The sequence below is a fragment of the Paralichthys olivaceus genome, chromosome 2 (genome assembly GCF_024713975.1).
Source record: "Paralichthys olivaceus isolate ysfri-2021 chromosome 2, ASM2471397v2, whole genome shotgun sequence".
Classification (NCBI taxonomy): Eukaryota; Metazoa; Chordata; class Actinopteri; order Pleuronectiformes; family Paralichthyidae; genus Paralichthys; species Paralichthys olivaceus.
In genome coordinates this window covers 18,053,538-18,075,632 of record NC_091094.1, presented here as the reverse complement: position 1 = coordinate 18,075,632, position 22,095 = coordinate 18,053,538, and the positions used below count along the sequence as shown (strand labels likewise).

The 22,095-nt window shown below is 40.8% G+C and overlaps 4 protein-coding genes across 9 annotated transcripts; 2 read left to right on the top strand and 2 right to left on the bottom strand.

Moving 5' to 3' along the window:
• Positions 1 to 63: 63 nt before the first annotated feature.
• Positions 64 to 3,134, top strand: cdab (cytidine deaminase b). Of its 2 annotated transcripts, none has more exons than XM_020086664.2 (4): positions 64 to 331; positions 1,406 to 1,517; positions 1,816 to 1,873; positions 2,658 to 3,134. In XM_020086664.2, the coding sequence occupies exons 1-4, from the start codon at positions 151 to 153 to the stop codon at positions 2,796 to 2,798; spliced, it is 492 nt and encodes a 163-aa protein (XP_019942223.1). In that variant the 5' UTR covers positions 64 to 150; the 3' UTR covers positions 2,799 to 3,134. The 2 variants fall into 2 exon arrangements, with proteins under 2 accessions (XP_019942223.1, XP_019942222.1); XM_020086663.2 differs by having other exon boundaries at positions 109 to 331; positions 1,816 to 1,915.
• LOC109629159 (dnaJ homolog subfamily C member 16-like) lies at positions 3,093 to 13,120 on the bottom strand. 2 transcript variants are annotated; one of them, XM_020086658.2, is made up of 16 exons: positions 12,927 to 13,120; positions 12,724 to 12,790; positions 12,012 to 12,157; positions 10,580 to 10,749; positions 9,815 to 9,999; positions 8,892 to 8,996; positions 7,885 to 8,043; positions 7,600 to 7,730; positions 7,219 to 7,396; positions 6,827 to 7,009; positions 6,635 to 6,711; positions 6,356 to 6,436; positions 6,069 to 6,158; positions 5,148 to 5,318; positions 4,426 to 4,922; positions 3,093 to 4,278 (listed from the first exon to the last, which is right to left on the bottom strand). In XM_020086658.2, the coding sequence occupies exons 1-15, from the start codon at positions 13,118 to 13,120 to the stop codon at positions 4,433 to 4,435; spliced, it is 2,427 nt and encodes an 808-aa protein (XP_019942217.1). In that variant the 3' UTR covers positions 3,093 to 4,278; positions 4,426 to 4,432. The 2 variants fall into 2 exon arrangements, with proteins under 2 accessions (XP_019942217.1, XP_019942216.1); XM_020086657.2 differs by having other exon boundaries at positions 3,093 to 4,922.
• A 606-nt stretch (positions 13,121 to 13,726) lies between these two features.
• Positions 13,727 to 18,274, top strand: b3galt6 (UDP-Gal:betaGal beta 1,3-galactosyltransferase polypeptide 6). Of its 3 annotated transcripts, none has more exons than XM_069539981.1 (3): positions 13,727 to 13,907; positions 14,260 to 14,577; positions 15,047 to 18,274. In XM_069539981.1, exon 3 carries the CDS (start codon positions 15,057 to 15,059, stop codon positions 16,074 to 16,076), a length of 1,020 nt encoding a protein of 339 aa, XP_069396082.1. In that variant the 5' UTR covers positions 13,727 to 13,907; positions 14,260 to 14,577; positions 15,047 to 15,056; the 3' UTR covers positions 16,077 to 18,274. The 3 variants fall into 3 exon arrangements, with proteins under 3 accessions (XP_069396082.1, XP_019942218.1, XP_019942219.1); XM_020086660.2 differs by lacking the exon at positions 13,727 to 13,907 and having other exon boundaries at positions 14,540 to 14,679; positions 15,047 to 16,095; positions 16,881 to 18,274; XM_020086659.2 differs by lacking the exon at positions 13,727 to 13,907 and having other exon boundaries at positions 14,291 to 14,679.
• A 332-nt stretch (positions 18,275 to 18,606) lies between these two features.
• On the bottom strand, positions 18,607 to 21,302 carry LOC109628972 (protein FAM107B-like). 2 transcript variants are annotated; one of them, XM_020086434.2, is made up of 5 exons: positions 21,169 to 21,302; positions 20,624 to 20,648; positions 20,289 to 20,442; positions 19,211 to 19,355; positions 18,607 to 19,086 (listed from the first exon to the last, which is right to left on the bottom strand). In XM_020086434.2, exons 1-5 carry the CDS (start codon positions 21,190 to 21,192, stop codon positions 18,985 to 18,987), a joined length of 450 nt encoding a protein of 149 aa, XP_019941993.2. In that variant the 5' UTR covers positions 21,193 to 21,302; the 3' UTR covers positions 18,607 to 18,984. The 2 variants fall into 2 exon arrangements, with proteins under 2 accessions (XP_019941993.2, XP_069366031.1); XM_069509930.1 differs by having other exon boundaries at positions 20,619 to 20,648; positions 21,169 to 21,273.
• Between the last annotated feature and the right edge of the window lie 793 nt (positions 21,303 to 22,095).

Genomic DNA, 22,095 nt, shown 5'->3' with positions numbered 1-22,095 from the left:
ACACAACCACACCTCTGTTGCCTCATGACAGTGTTGGCTGACACCTGATTGGCTGTGACTGCCCCTTGTCACCCTCCCCTCTCTCCCATTCAAATCCAAAGCTGAGCAACAACATATTTTTTCACTGAGTCAGCCACGTAACAGGCAAGGATGGACCAAGTTGAAGTAATGAACATCAGAGACCAAGACCAGGGCTCCAGTAACTTGTCCCCGGAAACACTCAAGAGGTTGATCTGCCAGTCCCAGGAGGCAAAGATACACGCCTACTGTCCATACAGCAAATTCAGAGTGGGGGCCGCTCTCCTGACCGTCGACAACCGTGTGTTCACAGGTAAAATACACAAAAGTAAAGGAACGCTCCTGGGTTGTTGGGTCTGATTCAATATTTGGTATGAATGTATAAATTCAGGTTTATTCAGGGTGTGAACATCTGCTTTTATTTGACAAGAATTATTTGAAAGTTTTACTTCAATATATCTGTAAATATATATTGATTCTGCTACATCTTTCTATTCATCATATTTCTAAGCTACACAAAAATAAATGAGTGCAATAATTCATATCTGTTCATACCTCCCCATAACTGCTGCTAAATCATGACTGCACATGTTTATATTCACCTTAGCACCTTATAATGTTTTATTATAATGTTTATTGGCACCTTTTAATGTTTATTTTATTTTTTGCACTAGTTAATGACATTGTACTTTCTTGTTTATTTGCACTAGTGTATTGGTATTTTGTATTTTTAGTTACTCTTATTTTATTATCTTCTGACACTATTACATGTTGAGCTGCTTGAGGTGCCTGGGATTTAAGATTTCCATTGCCAACATGTACGCTCAATGACAGATGACAAATAAAACTTTTGAACCTTTGAAATATCAATGTCATCAGAGCTGCAGTTTTACGCAACATGTAAACATTGTTAATATCCTTGTTATCATCTGTTTTGTTGTTGTTTGAGGCAGGAGGGGAAATTCCAAGCAAAAGTTCATGGAAATTGATCATTTGCTTGGTGGGAGTTACATGTTGATGATTACATGACAACATACAAAAGCTCAGAGCAAAGGTTTGATTTGAACGTGTCTCTGTCTGCAGCAGACCATAATAAAACCCCTCACCAGGGTCAGCCTGTCAGTTGCCTTAAATGCATTGCTTATACTGATTGGGATGTCAAATCACTTTAAGCAGAAAAAGTCAAAGACAGGACTGTTGCAGAATGTTGCTGGATAGTGCAAAGATTAGCGAGTCTCACGTCCCATGGCAGAAATGTCTGGGGGGCAAATGGCAGGCAAACAGCTGTGAGTGCAAAGACCTGCTGAGTAACTGTTTGCCTAGTTCAAAGGGGGTAAAACAGGCGGCCCCTCCTCTCTCATGTTTTATCCACTTATGTGCCTGACAGGATGCAACGTGGAGAATGCCTGCTACAACTTGGGTGTGTGTGCTGAAAGGAACACTATGTCAAAGGCGGTGTCAGAAGGTTACAGGTCTTTCAAGGCCATCGCAGTCGCCAGGTACTTTCTGCGCCTCAAGTGATGCAAGACTGATTCTCTGACACCAGCAGGATGTTCCTCTCCTTGCATCATCTTCACCACTCCTCTATTGCCAAATCATGATTTGTTTTAATTGTGCACATCACAAAACCTTACCAAACTGAGTCAAACGTCCCCCATTTATGTCTATGCAAGAATGACATTACTCTTTAACATCGACACATACAACACTGACATCTGATTTCAAAATCAAGTGCTTGTTGGACCATTTGAAAATAATTGTTTCTAACTATACTTTCTCCTGATATGCTCTTTGCAGTGACATGAATGACCAGTTCATCTCGCCCTGTGGCGGCTGCAGGCAGTTTATGAGAGAGGTACCGTCTCTGCTCATCTCTGTGACAGACAAAGTATTAAAAGTAACAGTACCATCAAATTAACTTTTCTACTTGAGCAAAAGTTATTACTTGTGTTTAAGTATACTTTAAGTAAAAGTAGGCTACCACATTAACTTCTCTACTTGAGTAAAAGTACGTACTTACTTTTGAATTTACTTAAAGTATTAAAAGTACCACATTAACTTTTAAACTTATGCACTTGCTTTTAAAAATAGTCATTGTAAGAGCAAAAGTAATTTAAAACCTAATTTAGAAAAAGTAAGTGTTTGCTTTTCAATATACTTAAAGTCTAAAAAGTAAAAGTACCTGCTGGGTGTATCCTGTTCCCTAAAACAATGGTCTACACAGTATCACAGTATTTTAGTGAGAGTGTCTTTCAAATCCTTTTCCATTGTTTCCTCACCAGTGAGGCTGCTGCTGGGTCACTTTGCTCTTCTAAAGGAGGCGGGGTTAAATGTGACCTGCTTGCTCTGACTGGATCAGATATCAAAATCTTGTTATTGATTACTCTTAAAAAATATAAAAGACAATGTGTGTGTGTGTAACAGTGCATTGTTCAAATCCAGTGGAGTAGAAGACCAAATATTTGCTGATATATGTAGTGGAGTAAAAGTGAAAACTACCTGAAAATAAATCTGCTTAAATTAAGTAAATCAATCAATTCAGAAAAATTAAGTGCATGTACTTTGTTGGATATCCTGTGTGCTGTCTAGAGCTTTGTGTGCAGATTTACCACTGACAATTCTTCCTTCGTCCTTTGCAGTTTGGATCAAATTGGGATGTGTACCTGACAAAGCCGGACGGCTCGTACCAGAAGATGACCGTGGACGAGCTGCTGCCTTTGTCCTTTGGCCCCGATGACCTGTCCATGAAGAAAGTGCCTGACATTCCTACTGAGGACTGAGCCTTTATGTTGTAGCCACACAAGTGTAATATTTGAATGATCATGCCATTGTGCTGCATTTACACACATGCTTTAAATATATTCATGTTTATATTTATCAATGTTTGTTCTACTTTTAGCTTTTTGTAAACACATTTAAATTCCCTCTTGGTATACTGTAGCTACAAAAATTAATGAGCCTTAATTAGTCATTCATTTACTTACATTAACATGATGAGAGCTGTATCATTATAGATAAAACAATATTAGTCTGAAAAAAGCATGAAGGGAAATGACAAACATCAACGCAGGACAAACTCATCCTCATATTTTAATAAATAAACTGTTTTAAAAGGAGTTTCTTTTCATAATTTACACAGCATTTTTTCTTGCAGTGGGATATGGATGTAACAAGAAAAAAACATTCTGAGTTACAGTGTAATGAAAATATTTCTTCGGTCTCAAATTAATCAATTACGGGAGAGGGGGGGGGGGGGGGTGAAACATTTATATTGCCAGTGCAAATTCACTAAGCATTTATGTGATTTTAGGTCTAATTATTACATGCATTAACATTTACAGGTTTGAGGGCAGGGACAGTGTGGCAAATGTGTAATTTTCCCCCTGATTTAGACAAATAACAAGAGCTTAACAAACAAGTATAATCAGGCTCACAGCAACTGTAAAGACAAAAAGGCAGATTTCAACATTGCGGGATCAAATTACTGAATATTTCACGTTCAAAGAGAATCAACGCAGAGATACAGTAAGATATTGAGATCTGGTCTGAGCAGAAAACCTTCAGGATGAACCCTGATAATCAATCCTGCTTAAAAACTTAAATGTTAATGTTGTTATGTGAATAAGTTGGTTATTGCTTCTCATCATGCTGCGAACTTTATCTTTACACCTGGAATCAAAAAGGGTTGCATCAGCTCTATTAGCAAAAAAGGCCATGAATCAAGTTCCTACAAAAACAAAAACTATTATTTATCTATAAATTCAGCTCAACAGGCTTTATTCTCATTCAGCTGCTTCCAAACAAAAGCCCATGTGGAGATCTGATCACATACAGCAGAACTGATCAGAGGGACATACTGCCAGAGGTTGCACTCATGACTGACATCCATCTTATATCACATTTTAGATGCTCTGGATGGTTCAGAGGCTTTAAGCAAAAAAGAAATTGCACTTATCCCGTGCTGTGAATTCACTATTTCAATATGCAGAGATTAAAGTAAAGAAGGAGAAAATAATGCAAAGAACTGTATAGATATTTCTAAGAAAACCAGAGAGGAAACACAATCAGTTTTTGTTGTTTTTTTTCCATAAAGATTTTCTCCTGTCTTTGCTCTCTGTGCTGAAGACGTGATGTGGTGTCATGCAGCCCACACTTTGTCTTTGCTGCGTTTATCTCATATTTTAAAAGCTGCAGACTGCTGCATTTCAAAGGTTTGTTGTTGTTGCACACACTCAGCCAATGATTTCCTGCTGATCCACACTATGAGATGAAACAAAACATTCTGTAAACTGGTTGCAAATGTTCAGTGCAGCAACTTTACTCTGCAAAAGAGAAATTCAATAATAATTTGAAAACTGTAATATATTCTAGCAGTTATCTTGCTTTATCAATCTCAACCGTTCTTACTTTGACCTCAGCTTTCTCTGGAAGAGTTAGCGCTTTCATCGAGTGAGGGCCATGCAAGGACCTGTAATCTGGGCAGGGTGCCCTCCATTAGTCTTTCCATCCACAGCCCCAGTCTGTCAAGCTTATGGTGCACCTCTATGCTCGTGGCCCTGCTGGAGCCTCTCTTGGGGCCAGCCCCATTTTCTCTGGAATGGGACCTGGATCGAGAGTGGGAGCTAGACCTGGACCTGGACCGGGATGTTCTCTTGCTGTCAGAGGAATATGAGTTCTCTGATGATGAGTCGTTGGGATCGTCCCCTGTGAAGACGGGTGTAAAGAGGCAAAAGTACTTCTTGTGGCCGTTGAGGGCCAGGACGTATCCAGCATAGTCTGAAGGCTCCTCGTCTTCATCTGCATGGCCCTCGCTTTCCGCAGCGCCAGAGGTTGAGCGAAGGAGTGACGGCATCCAGTGGCAGTGCTTATCCGCGTTAAGGAAAGAGAAATGCAGGGTCTGCGTCCTGTAGTGGCAGAGCAGTTTGGGATTAATAGGTGGAGAGAGCCATGGTTGATAAAAAATATGCCACTGGGGCATGTTAGTGGCCCAGATAAAAAATGAAGATAATAGATAGTGTTAGCATCACTCCCTGGTACTATATTTATTCCATATACATAAAAAACAAGCCCCATTGTTTGATCTGAACAAATTCATAAACAATACATTCAAATATATAAAAAAGATTTACCCAGAGAAAGAAAAAACCTCCTTGGCAAATTTTCCGAGCAAGGCATTCTTGGAGGTGTTGGTGAGCACCAGTACAACGTTGATGTGTCCAGGCCTCAGCTTGACAAGGTTACTGATGTACGTGATGTCCGTCAGCTCCGTCACCTCTACAAAATTCTTCTTGGGAGGACGACTGCATGAACAAAAGACAGACAGATGTTGAGGGAAGAAAAGTGGGAATATTTGTGGGTTGAGAGTTTTGTCCCCAAATTATTTTATAGAGTTGTCTTCAGAGGGGATCACTTCATGTCCAGACTGTAGAAGAGGAATAAATAATGAATGGATCCTTTAAATACCTTGATGGAGCAGGAGAAATCTTTAAATGCTTACTATTATCACTATCACTGCTGGTTTGAGTAAAATATGAATGAATCAAAACCATATTATATCATGTTGAATGAATAATTAAAGACTGTGCCAATGGGTAACAGAAGTGGTTTTATAATTTAGATACACGGATGTAATTTTCAAAAAGCATCTCAGAGTTTGTTTGCTTAACTTGAACTCAGGATAATGTCCAGACAATAGTGCAGTTTGCCCTTCCCATATGAATAATGTTGTGTCACATGTTTTTGTTTACCGCACATCGACACTGGCGTTGGCCATTATCATCAAAAGCTATTGAATCTTGTTGTCTGTCTTAGTTCACATCTTCAGCTCCTCATTTTAACTGAGAGATATTTGGAAGCGTTATCAACACACCCACTCGCTCACAGTATTCTCACATGGGCTGACCTCACATTCTTTGGACATTTTAATAGCAGGCTGGCTGGGGAAAGTGCAGAGAAATTGACTCTGACATTTGTATTCTCACATACAGTACATGGATAACTTTGGGAGAATATCCAGAGTTCAGTGCATGTCTGAAAGCAGCTTATGTTACCTTGAAGTACTTGCTCTACTTGATGCATCACCCTCAGTTTCTGGTTGCTCCTTTGGCTTTGGTTTCCGGGGTTTGTTCTCGTCTGGCTCACTGAAAATAGACCACCGAAAGGAAATCATCAGCTTAGAGACCAAAATGCTCTCAATAGAGTTGGAGACAAATCATCCAAACAAAAGCTAAAGATACAGATTTGTCTTGCAGAGCTATTCAGTATCATTAAGTTTAACATATTTTTCAAATCTTTAGACATATGATTATAAAGTCTCAGGCTGAGCTGTGCCTCTCACCTGAAGGCCTGGATGATGACGGTGCCGAAAAGAATGAAGAGAGCTGAGAAAATCAAGGACAGAATGGGCATCATCTCTCGCCTTGAGAAGAGAAACATGTGGTTATTAAAACATGTGGAACCCATATCAAATATTTAAAGGAGGTGCATCACACTATGATAGGACACTATAAAGTCTCATCTACAGAGAGTGTCAATGATGCAGAATGATTCAGCTTGTTATACATTTCACAAACATCAGCTAAAGTGCTGCAGACTTCCTGTGGGAGTGTCGTCTTACCAGTTTGAATAGAGAAGGTCATCATATATTTGAAGAATGTAATCATATGCAGCATTCATCCATTGAATTATAAAAATCTGAGAGAGAAAAAAAGAGTGACAGTATTAAAAACAAACAAGTCAGATTGATGGGTGCAGGTCCAGTGGGATAGTCGCATGATAGTGGTGTGAGTGTGTGTCTGCTGTGACTTACTGGGGCCATCTCGTTGTTGAGTTCTGGCAGAGTGGCATCCAAGCTCAGATATGTGGGATCCTTTTGAAGGAGCTCCAGCTGTTCGTGGAGGTGGTACTTGTCTTCTTCGCTGCCGTTCCAGCCGCCACTCAGTGAGCGGTACAGGACCTTACCCGCCTGGGTCCGCCTCTCGAGGATCACCACCTGTCAGCAGCATTAAAGAGCCCTTACACTGTAAAGTGAGGCTTCGCAAACAGATCTGTGATATGACTCATTAAGTGGTGTGTGTTCATGTTTTGCAAGTGCATTTTGATGTTTGTTTATGGATGGAAAATTGCAATTTATAGGTTTGTCTTTCTGTACGGTATTAAAGAATGGCATTTGTGCTAAGAGTGTGTGTTATTTCCACTGACCTGAGGTGAGAGTGAAACCTGATTGTGGAGCAGTGCCTGACACAACTGCTGCTGCTGACGCTGGTAGACGTATGCAAAGCGCAGCACGTCTTTTTTGTTGGCTGAGGCGAAGTCGAGGAAAGCCTTGTTGCCTGGAAGAAAAGCTTGGTCCTCACCGGTGATCAGCAGCACACAGTACCTGTGAACCACTCACTCAGGTCAATTAAAAAAGCCTTGATATCCAAACGATGCTTATCCAACCATTCCTTATGGAATTTAGCTTCTTACAGTTGCTGTATTATTATGAAGGTTGTTTGGTTAAATAGTTTTTTGGGCAAAAAGAAGACAAGAACATGAGAGCCATGGAAGATACATAAAGATGAATAAAGATTAACGTCTTACTTCCTCCGCCGGTGGAACTGCTTTACAGGACACAGCTCATCAAAAAGCTGCTGGTTGATGAGTCGTGGCACCTGCAGGAACTTGTTGTTGGACACAAACTCATCCATGATCTGTCGCTTCAATCCTCTGGCCTGGGAGAGAGAAAGTTAAAGGCGTCTAAACAGACAGAAAAGGTTCGAGCAGATTGGCTGTGCAGTTTAAATCTGAGTGTTCAGATATAGCAGGAGGGAATTTTTTTAAAATGAATGACCCAGTGGTTTTGTATGCAGGCAATGCAAGGTGTACCTGTATGATGTCGACAGGCTTCTCTGTGTCCTCTTTAAACAGCATCATGGTGGGGGCGTATGTGTTTATGTTGAACTGCCGCAGGAGCCGAGTGCAGTGCTTGTCACCCTGGTCCACTTGGCCGAATCGCACGTAGTCTCTGAAGGCAAACGCTGTTAACTGGAGGGTGGGAAGGGGAGGATGGGAAGATTAGAGCAGCACAAATAAACACACTTAAAAAAAAAGAGAACAAGATGTGAAGGAGTTCAAGGCAAACTGATAAATTAGGGATGTCACAGGAACCGATAGCAGTACAGAGTCAATGCCAAAATTCTAAAAACCTCATGTAGGTACTGAAAAATACTGACCCTGCGCTGCAAGAACATGGATGTGAGTTCAGCAGGTTATTGTGGAGCCTTGCACTCCAGTATATAGGTGTGTGTGTGTGTGTGTGTTAGTACATCGCTTGTGCAGTCTTTTGTGTTATACCTGATACCTGACATCTCATACTTTTCCTACATGCCTCTGTTTTATAATGTTAATAGTTTTTTCTTTTTATTTATTACTTGAAGGCTACATAGCCACAGTTGTTTTTTGTATGTTCAAATATTTTTTATAAAAAGGACAGTGTGATTCATTGTTGTTTTTTTAACTGTGGTATCAAATTGAGTATCGACAATTGTGAAAATTTCATGCTATCGGTATCAACTAGGAATTTTTTGATATTACGACATCCCTTGTTTAAATCTCTTGACAAAACATGTGTACTGGCATAAAAAAGGAATTATTCTATTCCAAGAAAATGGGAAGTCAAATAGATACTTCTTGTTTTTCAAGACATGTGTGATGTTACCAAAGACACAAACAATTTGATCTTGTAATTGGTAAAAAAAACACTTTTAGTGGACATTTTGTGACCTGTACCAGTTTCCCTATTAGATTACATTTATAAACATAAGGCCCCATATAGTTAAAAAACTATACTGCCAGTGTGTGTGTGTGTGTGTGTGTGTGTGTGTGTGTCTTACTTTGTAGAGCAGGGGAACAATGGGGACTTGGTCAAACAACAGAACACTGGGCTTATTCTCCTCATGCCAGTTATCCAGAAAAGTCAAGTAGTTGTTATCTGTGATCTGGACAAACAAAAGACAAACGTTTTAAAGAAACAATAATATTTAATTAAATTGGATACAATGGAAATAAATTCAGAACTGTAAGCTACAAGCCATCAGATGAGAAGTTAAACGTCTTCAGGAAACTTAAACAAGTCCTGACAGCTGAGAATCTTCAAAGACGTGATGACTTGTATAAATATATATTGTGAAGTTATCCCACATTTGTTGTAATGTAACACTGACCTCTTGTGGTAGCAACCCCCCCTGTAGATTAATTGGGGCGAATGTATTAACCTGCCAGATCTTCTTTTATATGGATGCTATTATTTTGACTGGTGAAGCTGAGCTGGTGAGTTAAGAGATGTATACAATGTGATTGCAACTTATGTTGAATGCTATAAATGTGTTCATGTATGCGGATTATACAGTGGATAATATGTCTGTGTCATTAATATTGTGGTTTTATGTTCATTTTGTGTCATTTCAGTTGATTACCTGGTGAATGGCACAGTTACTGTTCATGTGCTAGTTAGCTTAGCATGTGTGAAATAGGAATGCTTATGCAAAAATAAACACGTAAAGACATTAATCGGATGTCCGAGCTTGAGTGTGACACTGTTTCATCAGTTAAGAACACCCGTTACGGTGGGATTTATTAAATTAATGTAGTTAGTTTAATAAAACCGTACATATATGTTACCTCAATCAGGTCAATATTTTCAATTATAATCAGCTGGAAACCATTATGCCTCTATGACCAAACAAAGGTATTTACTTATCAGGTCTATAAATTCTATTAAAAGTAGCAGCATCGTATTTGTGTTAGCTTCAGTTACCTTTTCCACCAGTTTGTAGGGCAGAAGGTCTTCGATGAACTGCCGCAGGTGTTCCCGAACCACAGCCTGATGGAAGAAGGTCACCCTGCCGTTCACCAGCCCAATGATGGAGGGCGCACGGTGAGCTCCCAGCTGGTTGGCCAGGTGACGCTCATAACCCAGGTCCACGATGCCAATACCCACACCTGGTGTGAAAGTAAAAATACACTCATAGCTGATACAGTGGAGCAAAAAACACAAAGCTCTCTGGTAATGAAGGACACATGTAAATATTACATCATAATAAAAACACAATATAACCAGCACATGCAAACACAGAGAGCTGCCTTCTTATTGACTCTCATTGACTGTGCACTCATAGACTTTAAGACTGGTGTCAGTAGCACAGTAAAGAGCAGTGGGTTCCAATAACATGCTGGTTATACTGTATTTCCAGGGGAGGCCACTGTGCAACACTTTTGGATTAAACACCAGACTTCATCTAAAGAACATTTAGGTATGTACTTCTATTTGGCAGAATTAACTTAACTTAAAACTCATCAGTACTAGACAAGGCCTGAATTTCTACCTCGCCTTAGCTCTCTATCCCTGGAAACCAAGAAGAACAAATAAACCCTGAAGAATATTTAAAGAAATTGCCATCTCTGTAAAGTATCTGAACACATTTGTCCTAATGACTGAGTGCACAGCAGGTGTATGTTGGGATGCTTTCAGGAAAACCAGTGAGGATCCTGAGGGGGTGCTGGGGGCAGAGGGAAGACTTACCCAGCAGCTCCAGCTCCTGCACTGTCTCCTTCCATACAGGCTCAATGTGGATGCATGCAAAGCACCTGTCAGAGGTCACTTTGATGAGGTACGGCCTTTTGTGGCTGTCTGGGAGCACGTCGCTGTTAAACTGTGCGTGATGAAGCAGGTACTTGTTGTCGGCAAAGTCCCTGGACATGGAGGAGCAACACAAAACAGTGGAGGCTGTCAGGACTTGACCAGTGAGAAAACTGTGACTCCAACTTGTTTACTTTAGGCTGAGTAGAGGCAGATATGCTCCTCTAAAAATCAAAGGAATCTAAGGAACTTTTAGCTTAATAATCAAAGAAAAATTTATCAATTTTCATTATTAATTCGTTTTTTTTCCTCTAATAGTTTTTCACCACCAAATTCTAATCAGATCATCATTGAGTCCAAGTGGACGACTTTCCCCTCCAGGCCTTCCACAAAAATATAATTAACAGAACTAGACAGTCATGAGGTCACAGTGACTACTAAAATGAAGAAACACACACAAATGGTAATATCAGATACGCTAAAAACTAACATATTATCATATTTTATTGATTAACTGAAAACTAATAACTTAATGGGTCTGGACAACAGGACTTGATCATGCTAGTTTACAAAGCATAACCAAAGTCTAGGAAAGGGACAATAATTACTCCACCTGAACACATCGTCTTCTGGATTAGAATGGATTTGTTTGTAATGTCCTTGATTATCAATAATCTAACACAAGGAGGAGCTCATCCAGACAGACTGTGACTTCCCAAACGTGAAGCCAAAGCATCTCAATCACCCTCTGGTGGCTGGCTACATTATAGATCATAAACCCCTCATCCTCCATGTAAGCAGATGGGACATGGACCAAACAAAAAAAGTCAAAGTTAAATACATATTTGTATAGTTACTGTCATTGTAGGTAGTTTGATAGTTTGGTAGTTTAATTAGTTATTTGATGCTATGAAAAACAGGTTGGGCTGCCAATATGACAGCTGAGTCTGAATCGTGATTGGTCCAGTGTGTATATCACTAGGGCTACGATACGTCAGCGCCATTCCCTGATCCCTCCTGCGTAAAATCTGGCTCCAAATGTTGTCAAAAGCTCAACATGGCATCACCCACATCCGGGATGTTCAGGCTTGATTCTTGTCCAAAAGGAGAAGTGGAGATTCATCATCCGTCTTTATTGACAGTCACACCACCCACTACACAGATAACCGCTGCTTACTAGTATGTAAATATTTGTGATCAGGTATGACAACATGGACAGAGAAATGTTTTATCATCCGACACCTTCAGCTGCTCATTTACACCTCTACAAATGGTGTCTTAAAAAACATATGACACAGGAACCACTTAGGAATCCAAACTAAACATTTCTACCAGTGTTTTCTGGTTCAGACTAAATGAGGGTGATGGTGAGTACCTGTGGAAATGGAAAAACGACTCATCAAAGTAGAAGCTGCTGCGGAAGCTGCGGAAACCGTGATGCTGGGACTGGCCAAACGGCTGGTTTTCATCCATCTGGCCGTAGCGGTCAAAGTTGGACCTTCGCTCTTCGTTTGACAAAATCTGAGAAAAAGGCACAAGTGAGAGGATGGTGTTGTTAAAGGGGTAGTTCACCCAAAAATTCAAAAAATGAACACTGGGAGTTTCAGGGGTAAACAGTGTTGCACCCACATCCAATGAACAGGCAGGATGATCACAGCGGACATGTAGGCTAAAAACATGGTGTAAATGACGTTTCGAGTGGAATTTGAATGTGGGGGTTTACAGACACGTGGATGACACCACAGGAGCAGTATGGAGGCATTTTCTATTTTTTTTCTGTTTGAAGAAGTGGCCACCTAGTCACTTCAATTCTATTGGATTTGGCTGCAACGCTGTTTACCCCTGAGACTTCAAAAGTGTTTTGTGGACACTTCGCCCACCCCTCCATCGACATAGTAGTGAGTATATAGATGATGAGTGAAGTTTCACTTTTGGGTGAACTATCCCTTTGAGGACGCTAAAAATGAAAGCGAGAACCTGACAGAAACAGAAACAGAGTAATGTGGGAGACACGCTGCAGATGAGAGGCGTCAGCTTTCAAATTGTGTACGTGTGTGTGTGTGTGTTGTGATGCTTTTTAAACCCACCTCGTATGACTTGGTGATCCTGATGAATGTGTCCTCAGCTTTCGGGTCCTTGTTCTTGTCTGGGTGCCTGAGGGAACAAGCCACACGTGACACCAGGAATCACACAGGGTTAGAGGAAGGTCACTGACACATTGTGTGTCAAGTGATGAGGTTTCAGGAGAATAACGTGAACAGTGCTGATGATGGTTCAGTGAGTCACCCACCATTCTCTGACCAGGCTCTTGTAGGCTCGTTTGATTTCTGGATGACTGGCGCTCCGGCTGACCCCCAGGATTTTATACGGGTCATAGTCAGACGCTGTCTCCACCGACTGCTCACCCACAATCAGCAGGAAGATGGCGAGTAACAGCGGGGATATCCCGGTGGGATGTCGGCTGGTTCTTCTCCTCGCCGTCATTGCTCGCAGCTGTCCCTGCTCCACCGTTACCGGAAATGTAACCAGCCACTGGCAGAGTTCAACCTCAAGGCTAATGAATGACGTTCAAACTGCGCAGTTACATGTCGGGTTAGCTGACGTTAGGTCTTTGTACAGAGGAACACAGTGTTTTACTACGATGAGGCCATTTTCTTAGCTGGATGTTAGCAAACCGTCACTGTCACTACCGGCACCGGAACATGGAGTTTCCGGTTACACATTTCAACATAAAAGCATCCTCAACTAAAGGCTTGATAGATCGTGAGATTTATATTTTAGAGGAATTACAACGATTACAAACAAAATTGATGAACTCATCCATCAATTCATTCAAAATTTTTGATTAACTGTTAAAATAAACTGTTCAGATTATTGGCGAGTGGCAACCAACATCCAAAGTGATTTACCACCTTCTTCTTCCCCTCTTCTTCTTCCCCCTCTTCTTCGCTAAACTTCTTACAACACCTTCCTGGTGAGTTTTCGGAGAGGGGTGCTCTGCTGTCTGTAAGGAGAATAGTCTGTTAAGGAAAAAACAGCTAGAGGTAATATAAAGTGAGATTTAAAAACGTCAATTGCCCATCCATTGGGCATGATTAACATGGTTCCAAACGTGTTTTAATTTGGAAATAATCACATATAACATCCGGCCTTGATGCCACTGCAACCCGAGACGCAAGGTGGGCGGAGAGTCGCCCTCACCAGGCTCGTGATTGGCTTCAATCATCGATCATCAATATTCTTAACCAAATCTCACCCAATCAGAAGCAAGGTAGGGGCGGGTCTTCGTTCATCTTAGATGGGGGGGACGCAGACAGTGTGTAACGCGCATGCTCCAAACATCAGATGTCTCTTGTCATCAAATGTGACTCTTGTCCCTGTTCAGATGTCTTCTCTCTCACATGTAATAAACATGTAAAATATCCACAGCCATCATTTTATTTATACATTTAGATATGTTCCTGTGCTGTGGTATATATGTTTTGTCGGCAGTTAAGGTTAGAGTTATTTAGCCTGTAAACTGTTTCCTCTTAATAACACCAGCAACACAAAGGAAACAAAGTATTTGTCCACATGTTTGTCCACAATGTTTGTGATGTCATTTTAGCCCCTTCTCTCTTCAGGGGGCTTCACTTCCGGTGTCGTCACGGCTGCTGCACAGAAGAGCCGCTCTGCTGCTCAGAAGAGATGAATACTGCGCTGTGTTAGCCGGCTCAGCTAACAGGCTAACACCCCCGTCTGCTCGTTGTCACCTGCCTGAACGACACCGCTGGTTTCACCCTCGTGTGTGGGTCACGATGAGCAGCCTGCGTGTGCTCACATCCAGTGGACTGAGCTGTGCCCAGAGGCTCCTCTCCTGCTAGCTAGCGTTAGCTCCACGGAGCTGTGTGGCCCGCTCTGCCTGCACCATCACCGGGACTGGTACACTTCACTAAGCTCAGGTAACCGACACATCCTCGGTATTGACCTGTGCTCGCTGCTGTGTGGTCAATGAACCGTTCAACTACTGAGCTTAGCAAGCAGGTGGTGCTGCAGAACCACAGGTGAGCTGCTGAGGGCACGTTTTACTCTGCTAACCTGCTCTGTAGCTGCTCTTATTCAAAATATTTGATCCATGTGCAGAAATGATCATCCTGAATGTGGTGAAGGTGGTATTGACGCTGCTGTAATGTCTGTGATCACAGCAGTAAGACGAGCTGAGGTTAGCATGCAGAGCTGTGAGATTACTAACTGCATCATGGAAAATTGTTCCCCCTCAGCCTCTAGTGCACCCTAGTGTAAAATCAATTTAAATAAAATGGAGGTTGTTTTGCATTTGAACTGTAACTGTTAAATCATAACACTGTTAGTTTTATATTGAATAATTCAAATTGCAATAATACTAACAATCCTTTGTATTTTTTGTTCCAGACACATCACCATGAATCTGTTACGTCTTGTTTGCCGCCACAAAACAGCCCTGGTCATTGGCACTGTTTGCAGCTTTGCCATAGTTCTCGTCTTCTTGGCCAAATGTACCTCAGAAACCTTGAAACAGGGCCACTCGGATCCTCCAGGCTTGGCCCCTCGTGCCAACCCTTTGCAACCTCGTCCAGAGCAGCACAACCCCCTCTCTACAGTCAAAGACTTGTCAGCATTCCTTGTGGTCCTTATCACGACCGGACCCAAGTACACAGAGCGGAGGAGCATCATCCGAAGCACCTGGCTTGCCAAGCGAGACTCTGATGTTCTTGCCATGTTTGTGGTGGGAACTCAGGGCCTTTCCAATGAGGACATGCAGAACATCAACACAGAGCAAGGGCGTCACAAAGACCTGCTCTTACTGCCTGACTTACGCGATTCTTATGAGAACTTGACACTCAAGCTGCTCCACATGTACTCCTGGCTGGACCAGAATGTGGAGTTCAAGTTTGTCTTCAAAGCAGATGATGACACATTTGCTCGCTTGGACCTCCTCAAAGAGGAGCTGAAGGGTAAAGAGCCAAACCGGCTCTACTGGGGCTTCTTCTCAGGGAGAGGCAGGGTAAAAACAGCCGGCAAGTGGCGGGAAAGCTCCTGGGAGCTCTGTGACTACTACCTGCCCTATGCGCTAGGCGGGGGCTACATCCTCTCAGCCGACCTGGTGCGTTACATACATCTCAATGTAGGTTATCTGAAGACGTGGCAGAGCGAGGATGTGTCTCTGGGGGCCTGGCTGGGACCAGTGGATGTCCGGAGGACGCATGACCCACGCTTTGACACAGAGTACAAATCACGTGGTTGCAACAACAAATATCTGGTCACACATAAGCAGAGCCTGGAGGACATGCTGGAAAAACACCAGACACTGCAGCGTGACGGCCGGCTCTGCAAGGAGGAAATCAAGCTGCGACTGTCCTATGTGTATGACTGGGGCGTGCCACCTTCACAGTGCTGCCAGAGGAAGGATGGCATTCCTTAAATGTTGTCCTTTTTATCTTGTTAGTTGGCTTTTGATTTGTGGTTATCTTACTCTGTGAGATTAAGGGATAAGGTTTTTCAGCTATTCCACGACTATTAAAAGATTTAAAGTTGTGTAATAGGTTCTAGACATTATATTGTAAAAGTATTAATTCTGTTAGAAACCTCCTGTCTAGTTAAAATCTACTTGATTAACATTTTTACAGTAACAAGAGTCAATTTCACAGATTTCTCTTCCATCCAGGCCAGAGGATCTAGATGGATATTGGTTTCAACAGTCTCCATGTTAATTCAGAACAGCTCTGAGAAATTATAATGGAGTGGTTTTAGAGATAGTGTTCTTAGATGAGAGAAAAAGTCATTAAATTGCTCTATTTTCTGCCTCCATAAACAGTATATAGGATTCCTACAAGTGTTCAAGAGGTGAACGAATAATCAAATCAATCTCCACTAGAATGGGGTTTTAAACTGTGCTGCTTTTATTTGAAGTCAAGCAGAAATGGCTGAGAAATATTATCCCTTGACTCTTGATCAGAAGCCATCCTCCCCCTTATCTCTTTGTTGACCTGTAAACTCCTTTGGCCTTGTTATTTGGACCCATGATAATGTCGGTGATCTCCTTCTCTCACCTGTCTGTGCTTTTTCTGCTGTACCTCTCGCTAAATATCTTCAAAATCAATGTGAGGAGTTTTAACTGTCGTAGATAGAAGTGGGAAACGCAGATTGTAGTCTTTAACCCTGCCATGATGTACTTTTTGTGAACACAATGTTTTTGTATTTAATTTATTATTAATTTATTCCTCAGCAAACAAAAGACACTGGTACTGAGTCGCGACAGGAGCACAGTGGATGGAGTTGCTGCATGTGAGTAGAATATGTATTTATAAACATGGCAGGGGGAAATCACATGTAATTCACATAACTAATGGAGAAGAAATGTTTACGGTACACAAGGTTTGAGGTGTTTGGAGTTACACAGAATGTGTTTGAGAAAATGGTTGAATGTGTTTTATTCAGCAGGCCTTCTAACTCATTATACTGGAGCCTACGTGAGGAGGCCGGGATAATATTTACATCCATGTAGTGTCTCTGATTCACGTCACTACATTTTCTTTGTAGAGATTTCAAGTTGTTTGTGACTGTTCGTTTGCAGTACAGCAGAGATACGCCCACAGTAACACTTTCTCGTAAAATGGCATACCACTGGTAGTCATGACTGATGAGACCCAATCTGGAATCACATGTGTGACTGCACCGTCACTTCCAAAAGTCTCCATTTCTGTCTGTCTAGACGAAACCCCAGAGTTTTCAAACTAAAACAGAGCTGGCAGTGTTTCCAAAGTTCTCCATTTTAGGGCTTTTGTGTTTGTTTATGTTTTAGTATCAAAACGCATCATCACCTTTGCTACGTTCACTGGCGTCCACACTACTCTGGAGTTTTCATGTTTCTGAAATGGAGACTTTTGGAAATTATGCAGCAACATTAGCTGCCCGGTGGTTCTCATCAGTGACAACTCAACTACCAGCAGTGAATGCACAGCGTTGCTAACACCAGTATTTCCACTTCGTCATTGGATAAAGAAAAGAAATTCCTGGTCTTTTTACTGATGCTGCTTCATCTGTTTTCATAGTATTTCCTGCTACTAAGCAACTGACTGCAGAGAAGACAGTCTGCTTCCTGTTTACACCTGTACATACGTGACAAGTGTATGTGAATAGATACGTGTTTTCAGATGTGTTATTGTGACAGAGATTAATTATGATCCAGAGCTAAAACACTCGCCTGGACAGAGATTGTTTTCATTTTTTGAAACGCTGTTTTAAAATGAAAATGTGTTAGTGTGGTCGTAGCTGGAGAAACGTAGCAGCTGGCACTTTGTCACTTTTTAGCCAAGAAAAGGTTCCAGACTTACTTTATCTGATGTTAAGCTTTATAACCTTAACTCACTCCATGATGTCAATAACCGAGTCTCAGAACATGTGAAATGTGTACAGCAGCTTTGGGTAAAAAACACGACACATTGAAGGACAAACGGTTCAGGAAATAAAGAGCCACAAGTTTCATTCCAATGTTGAGGAAACCGCTGTTTCCTCAACGTTGTCCCAAGCAGATTCTGATTAATTCAACTTCAGTTTCAGTGTTTGTTTTTAAGTACATGCTCAGCCCCCCTGGATGTTTTATTAAACATTTTATATGTACTCCTGTCGCTTATAGTCTCTCTCTTTATATATAAAATGTTTTGGAAGGACTCTACATACATTGTATGTGAGTTGTCAGCTCCACACATTAAAATGTTTCTAGTTTAAGAACAGATATTTCTTGGGGGGTGGGGGGGGGTCTTAAAATGAAAACATCAGATTCAAAGAAAATACTTTTTCACTGGAATTTAGAATCGAAGCTCACAAGTCCATTCCTCTTTTTGGTAATGATGGAGGACATTGATTTTTAAAATAGCACTACAGGGCTTGACCCTTACTTTTGTGCCATGTAGCACGTGAAGAAGTTTAGTCGTGCAATAAGAACAACGACAAGTAGTGTGTATTTTTATTAATAGAGGGATAAAATAGACGTACAAAGTAAAATGCTTAAATTCTTCTAAATATATGAGTACACTAGGTTTAAACTATTTCTGCTTTAATGCCTCCTGTAATTCTTAGTTTTAAACAGTTGCTTGGCTACTAAATAGATTAAACATTTAGCACACATCTGATTTTAGTAGAAAATGCTAGTAACATGTTAGCACGACCGAGTGCTGGACTAAGGACAACTAATTTCCCCAATCTAAAATACAGATTTCTTATACTAAATTAAAAATGGTCTGATATAGATTTGGTTAAAAAATGGCATCAGTGTCTGCCATGGCGGCAGATGATGATATGACACTAACTGCACATATTTGCTCTAGTTGTCATGATGACAAATTTTGGACGTGCTTCAAGGTTCCTCTCACTCGGACGAACTCCGGCACGTTCTGTAGGCTCTCGTTCCTTTTCTTCTCCTCAAGCTCACACTGCAAGACAGGAAACATCTCGTTGGGACCTCCTTCTTTATGTACAAATAACTGCAGGCATCCTCACACATTTCCAGAAAGGTTATAGGTTGTGGCCTTTTCCATCTTTGCTCTCACTACTTACGACTTGTGATCTCTGCTGCATTGCGCGAAGCTTCACCTCCAAGTCTGAGGGAGGATGGAGAGCCAGCTCCCTCTGCTTGTGCTGCTCTCTCTGTTTGTGTTCCAGGACACACTGCAGCTCCGGCTTTCTTCTCGGCAGGAGACCTCTGTGGACACGTGAACAAAAGTTTCTGAAAATATGAATAGATATAGCTGGATCTAAGATAAGCAATGAAAATAAACAGTATTGGTGAAACAAGACAGAGAACATAAAGTGTGACGTTGGTACAAGACAACATACAGACATACTACAGAGATACACAAACACCTGCTGCTTTAGTTATAGGTATTTCTGCTGTCTCAGGCACAAGAGTGAGAACACCTGCCCCCTGCTGAGAGATCAGCGGTGATCTCTTGTCTCGACCAGTGTTAAACAACACCTAAGCATTATCGCTTATCCTCGGTCACAGCTCGGTCAGAGCTGTGGTCAGCCATGTAGAGGATTCTCTGACAGAACGCTGATCTGTAGAAATATCACTGCTCTCTGGTAGAAGTTTCAACTTTCCTTTACCAAAGATGTCACGTGGAAAAACAGAAAACTTTGGTTTCTCACATTATTAAAACTGTTATAGAGTTGGAACATGCAGGCAAGGTAAATATAAGAAAAATAAGTAACACTTTATATTAGGGAACACATATCAACCATTAACTAGTTGCTTATTAGCATGTATATTAGAGGCATATTGGCTCTTTATTGGTCATTACAAAGCACTTATTAATGCCTTATTCTTAATGACCTTATTCTGCAACTCTACTCCATTGATTAACAGTTTTCCCTTAATAATCTCCTAATTACTGCTTATTGATGGTAAGTAAGGAAGTTGTTGTACATGAATTACAATCAAGTGCTTGGATATCTTCACTTTGTGTGTTCCCTAATAAAAAGTGTTACTGAAAAATTGTCTACAAACAATATTTACTGCTTAAAGTCAAGGTATTAAAACTTTTTGGTTTAGTTTATGCTTATTGACTGTAATTAAATTTATTTCCGAACCTGCTGCCTCTGTGACTTGATCATACAGGGTTCAGGGTTTTCTCACCGTCTGTGGCAGAAGAGCAGCTCTTGGTGAAGGGCTCTGTGTTGGTGAGAAGCCACAATGGGATTTGGCAGCTTCCTGGGCTTGATGAGGTCACCATCCTGTTGTTGACTCTCAATCACCTGGTGAGGTTGGACCATCCAGCAGTGATGTCTCTCTGACAAACATAAACCAAGGCCAGCACACACTCACATATCACTGTCAGCGTTTTATCCAGTAGGCTACACACAGTATGAGTGCAACTTCCAGAACAGTGAGTTTTTAATGGTCAAGGACTGGGACCTCTGAACAAATGGGGATATTCTATCTTTAGATCCACTAAAAAATGTTTACCTCACCTCTTCCGTTTTGTTTTTGTGACCCCTGAAAGAACAGAACCGGAGGCAAGTAAGTAATTTCCATTTACAGAATAGACTTTAAAAATTGCAAATATTATTTATAGTTTCACAGCATACAAACATTTCTAACCACAACAACAAATTACTGCCAAAACGGAACAGAATTCAGCAGAATTTGCAATGCTAAATAAACTCACCATATGTTTATTTTGATTCTCAAAAATAAGCAGCTAATTTGTCATAGACCCAAACGGATTGTTGTAGCTTTGTGTACAGGTAATGCTTTTTAAAACGTACTGTGTGGTCCTCTGGGACTTTCTCTTAATAAGTTTCCAAAAAGTTTGATTATTTATTTTATTGTATTTTTAACGAGGCTCAATGTGGATTTTCAGTCCTTTAATATCTGAGCAAAGAACAAGCTCTATCCATTAACCAATCAGTGGTACAGGACAATTCAAACCTGGTTTTTCTATCTCATAGTTTATGATTAAACAAACAATAGTTTTATAAATTCTCACATAACCTTAACATTACATGAATCTTACCTGTGTGCAATGGTAGAGACGCATAGTTGAAAGAAGAGATGTGCTGAAGTGTGTTTTAGCAGAAGAAAGAGCAGGAGGAGAAGAAGAAGCAGCTCAGTGGTGTTGTCGGTATGAACGATGTGCTGCATCTCCGGTGACGCTGATCTGAACAGCTGTTCCTCACTGTCCTGATCAAATCTTATTAAGTGTCTTACAGCCCTTTGTTCCCTTCAGGGGAGGAACTTCTGTTGTCCCACAGGCAGCAGCAACAACATATGGAGTGACTGGGATAATGATAATGAGACATAGGAAGATATATTCCTCCAATATACATACACACTCCTACAACTACTACTACTGATAATGAAAATAATAATAGTACATTTAATACATCTCTCTCTCACTCACGTACACATGCACACACACCGAACCTCATCATGTACAACCAATGCAGAAGTCTAAGTGCAATTTGTATATAGTAATTTATCTTGTTTTAACTAATCTTTACTTTATATTCTTCACTTTTCATGCTTGTTTGATTATCTTGCTGTTGCAACGCTGTTAATTTCCCAATCTTGGGACAATAAAGGAATTCTGATTCTGATTTATGTAGCACTTATATGTTATACTGCTCAAGGAGTAAAAAGACAAAGCAAATAAGAAAGAAATATAAAATGATCAGAGTTTAAAAGTAGTTTTGGGTTGAATGGTTTTTCAAAGGTTGTTAAGTGGGTTCACAAGTCAAATATTTCTATATTTCTATGTTATACATAAAATCAGAATTAGTGTTGAGTTTTTCATGGTCCTGAAGTGAAACAGGTCAGTGTAGCTTTGACTAACACCTGAACACAACAAATGTGAGTTATACAAAGACACTGAACTGACAAGTTCAACCTGCAACATTAAATTAGATTGAAATGGAGAGATTATATATGAATAAAGTTATGA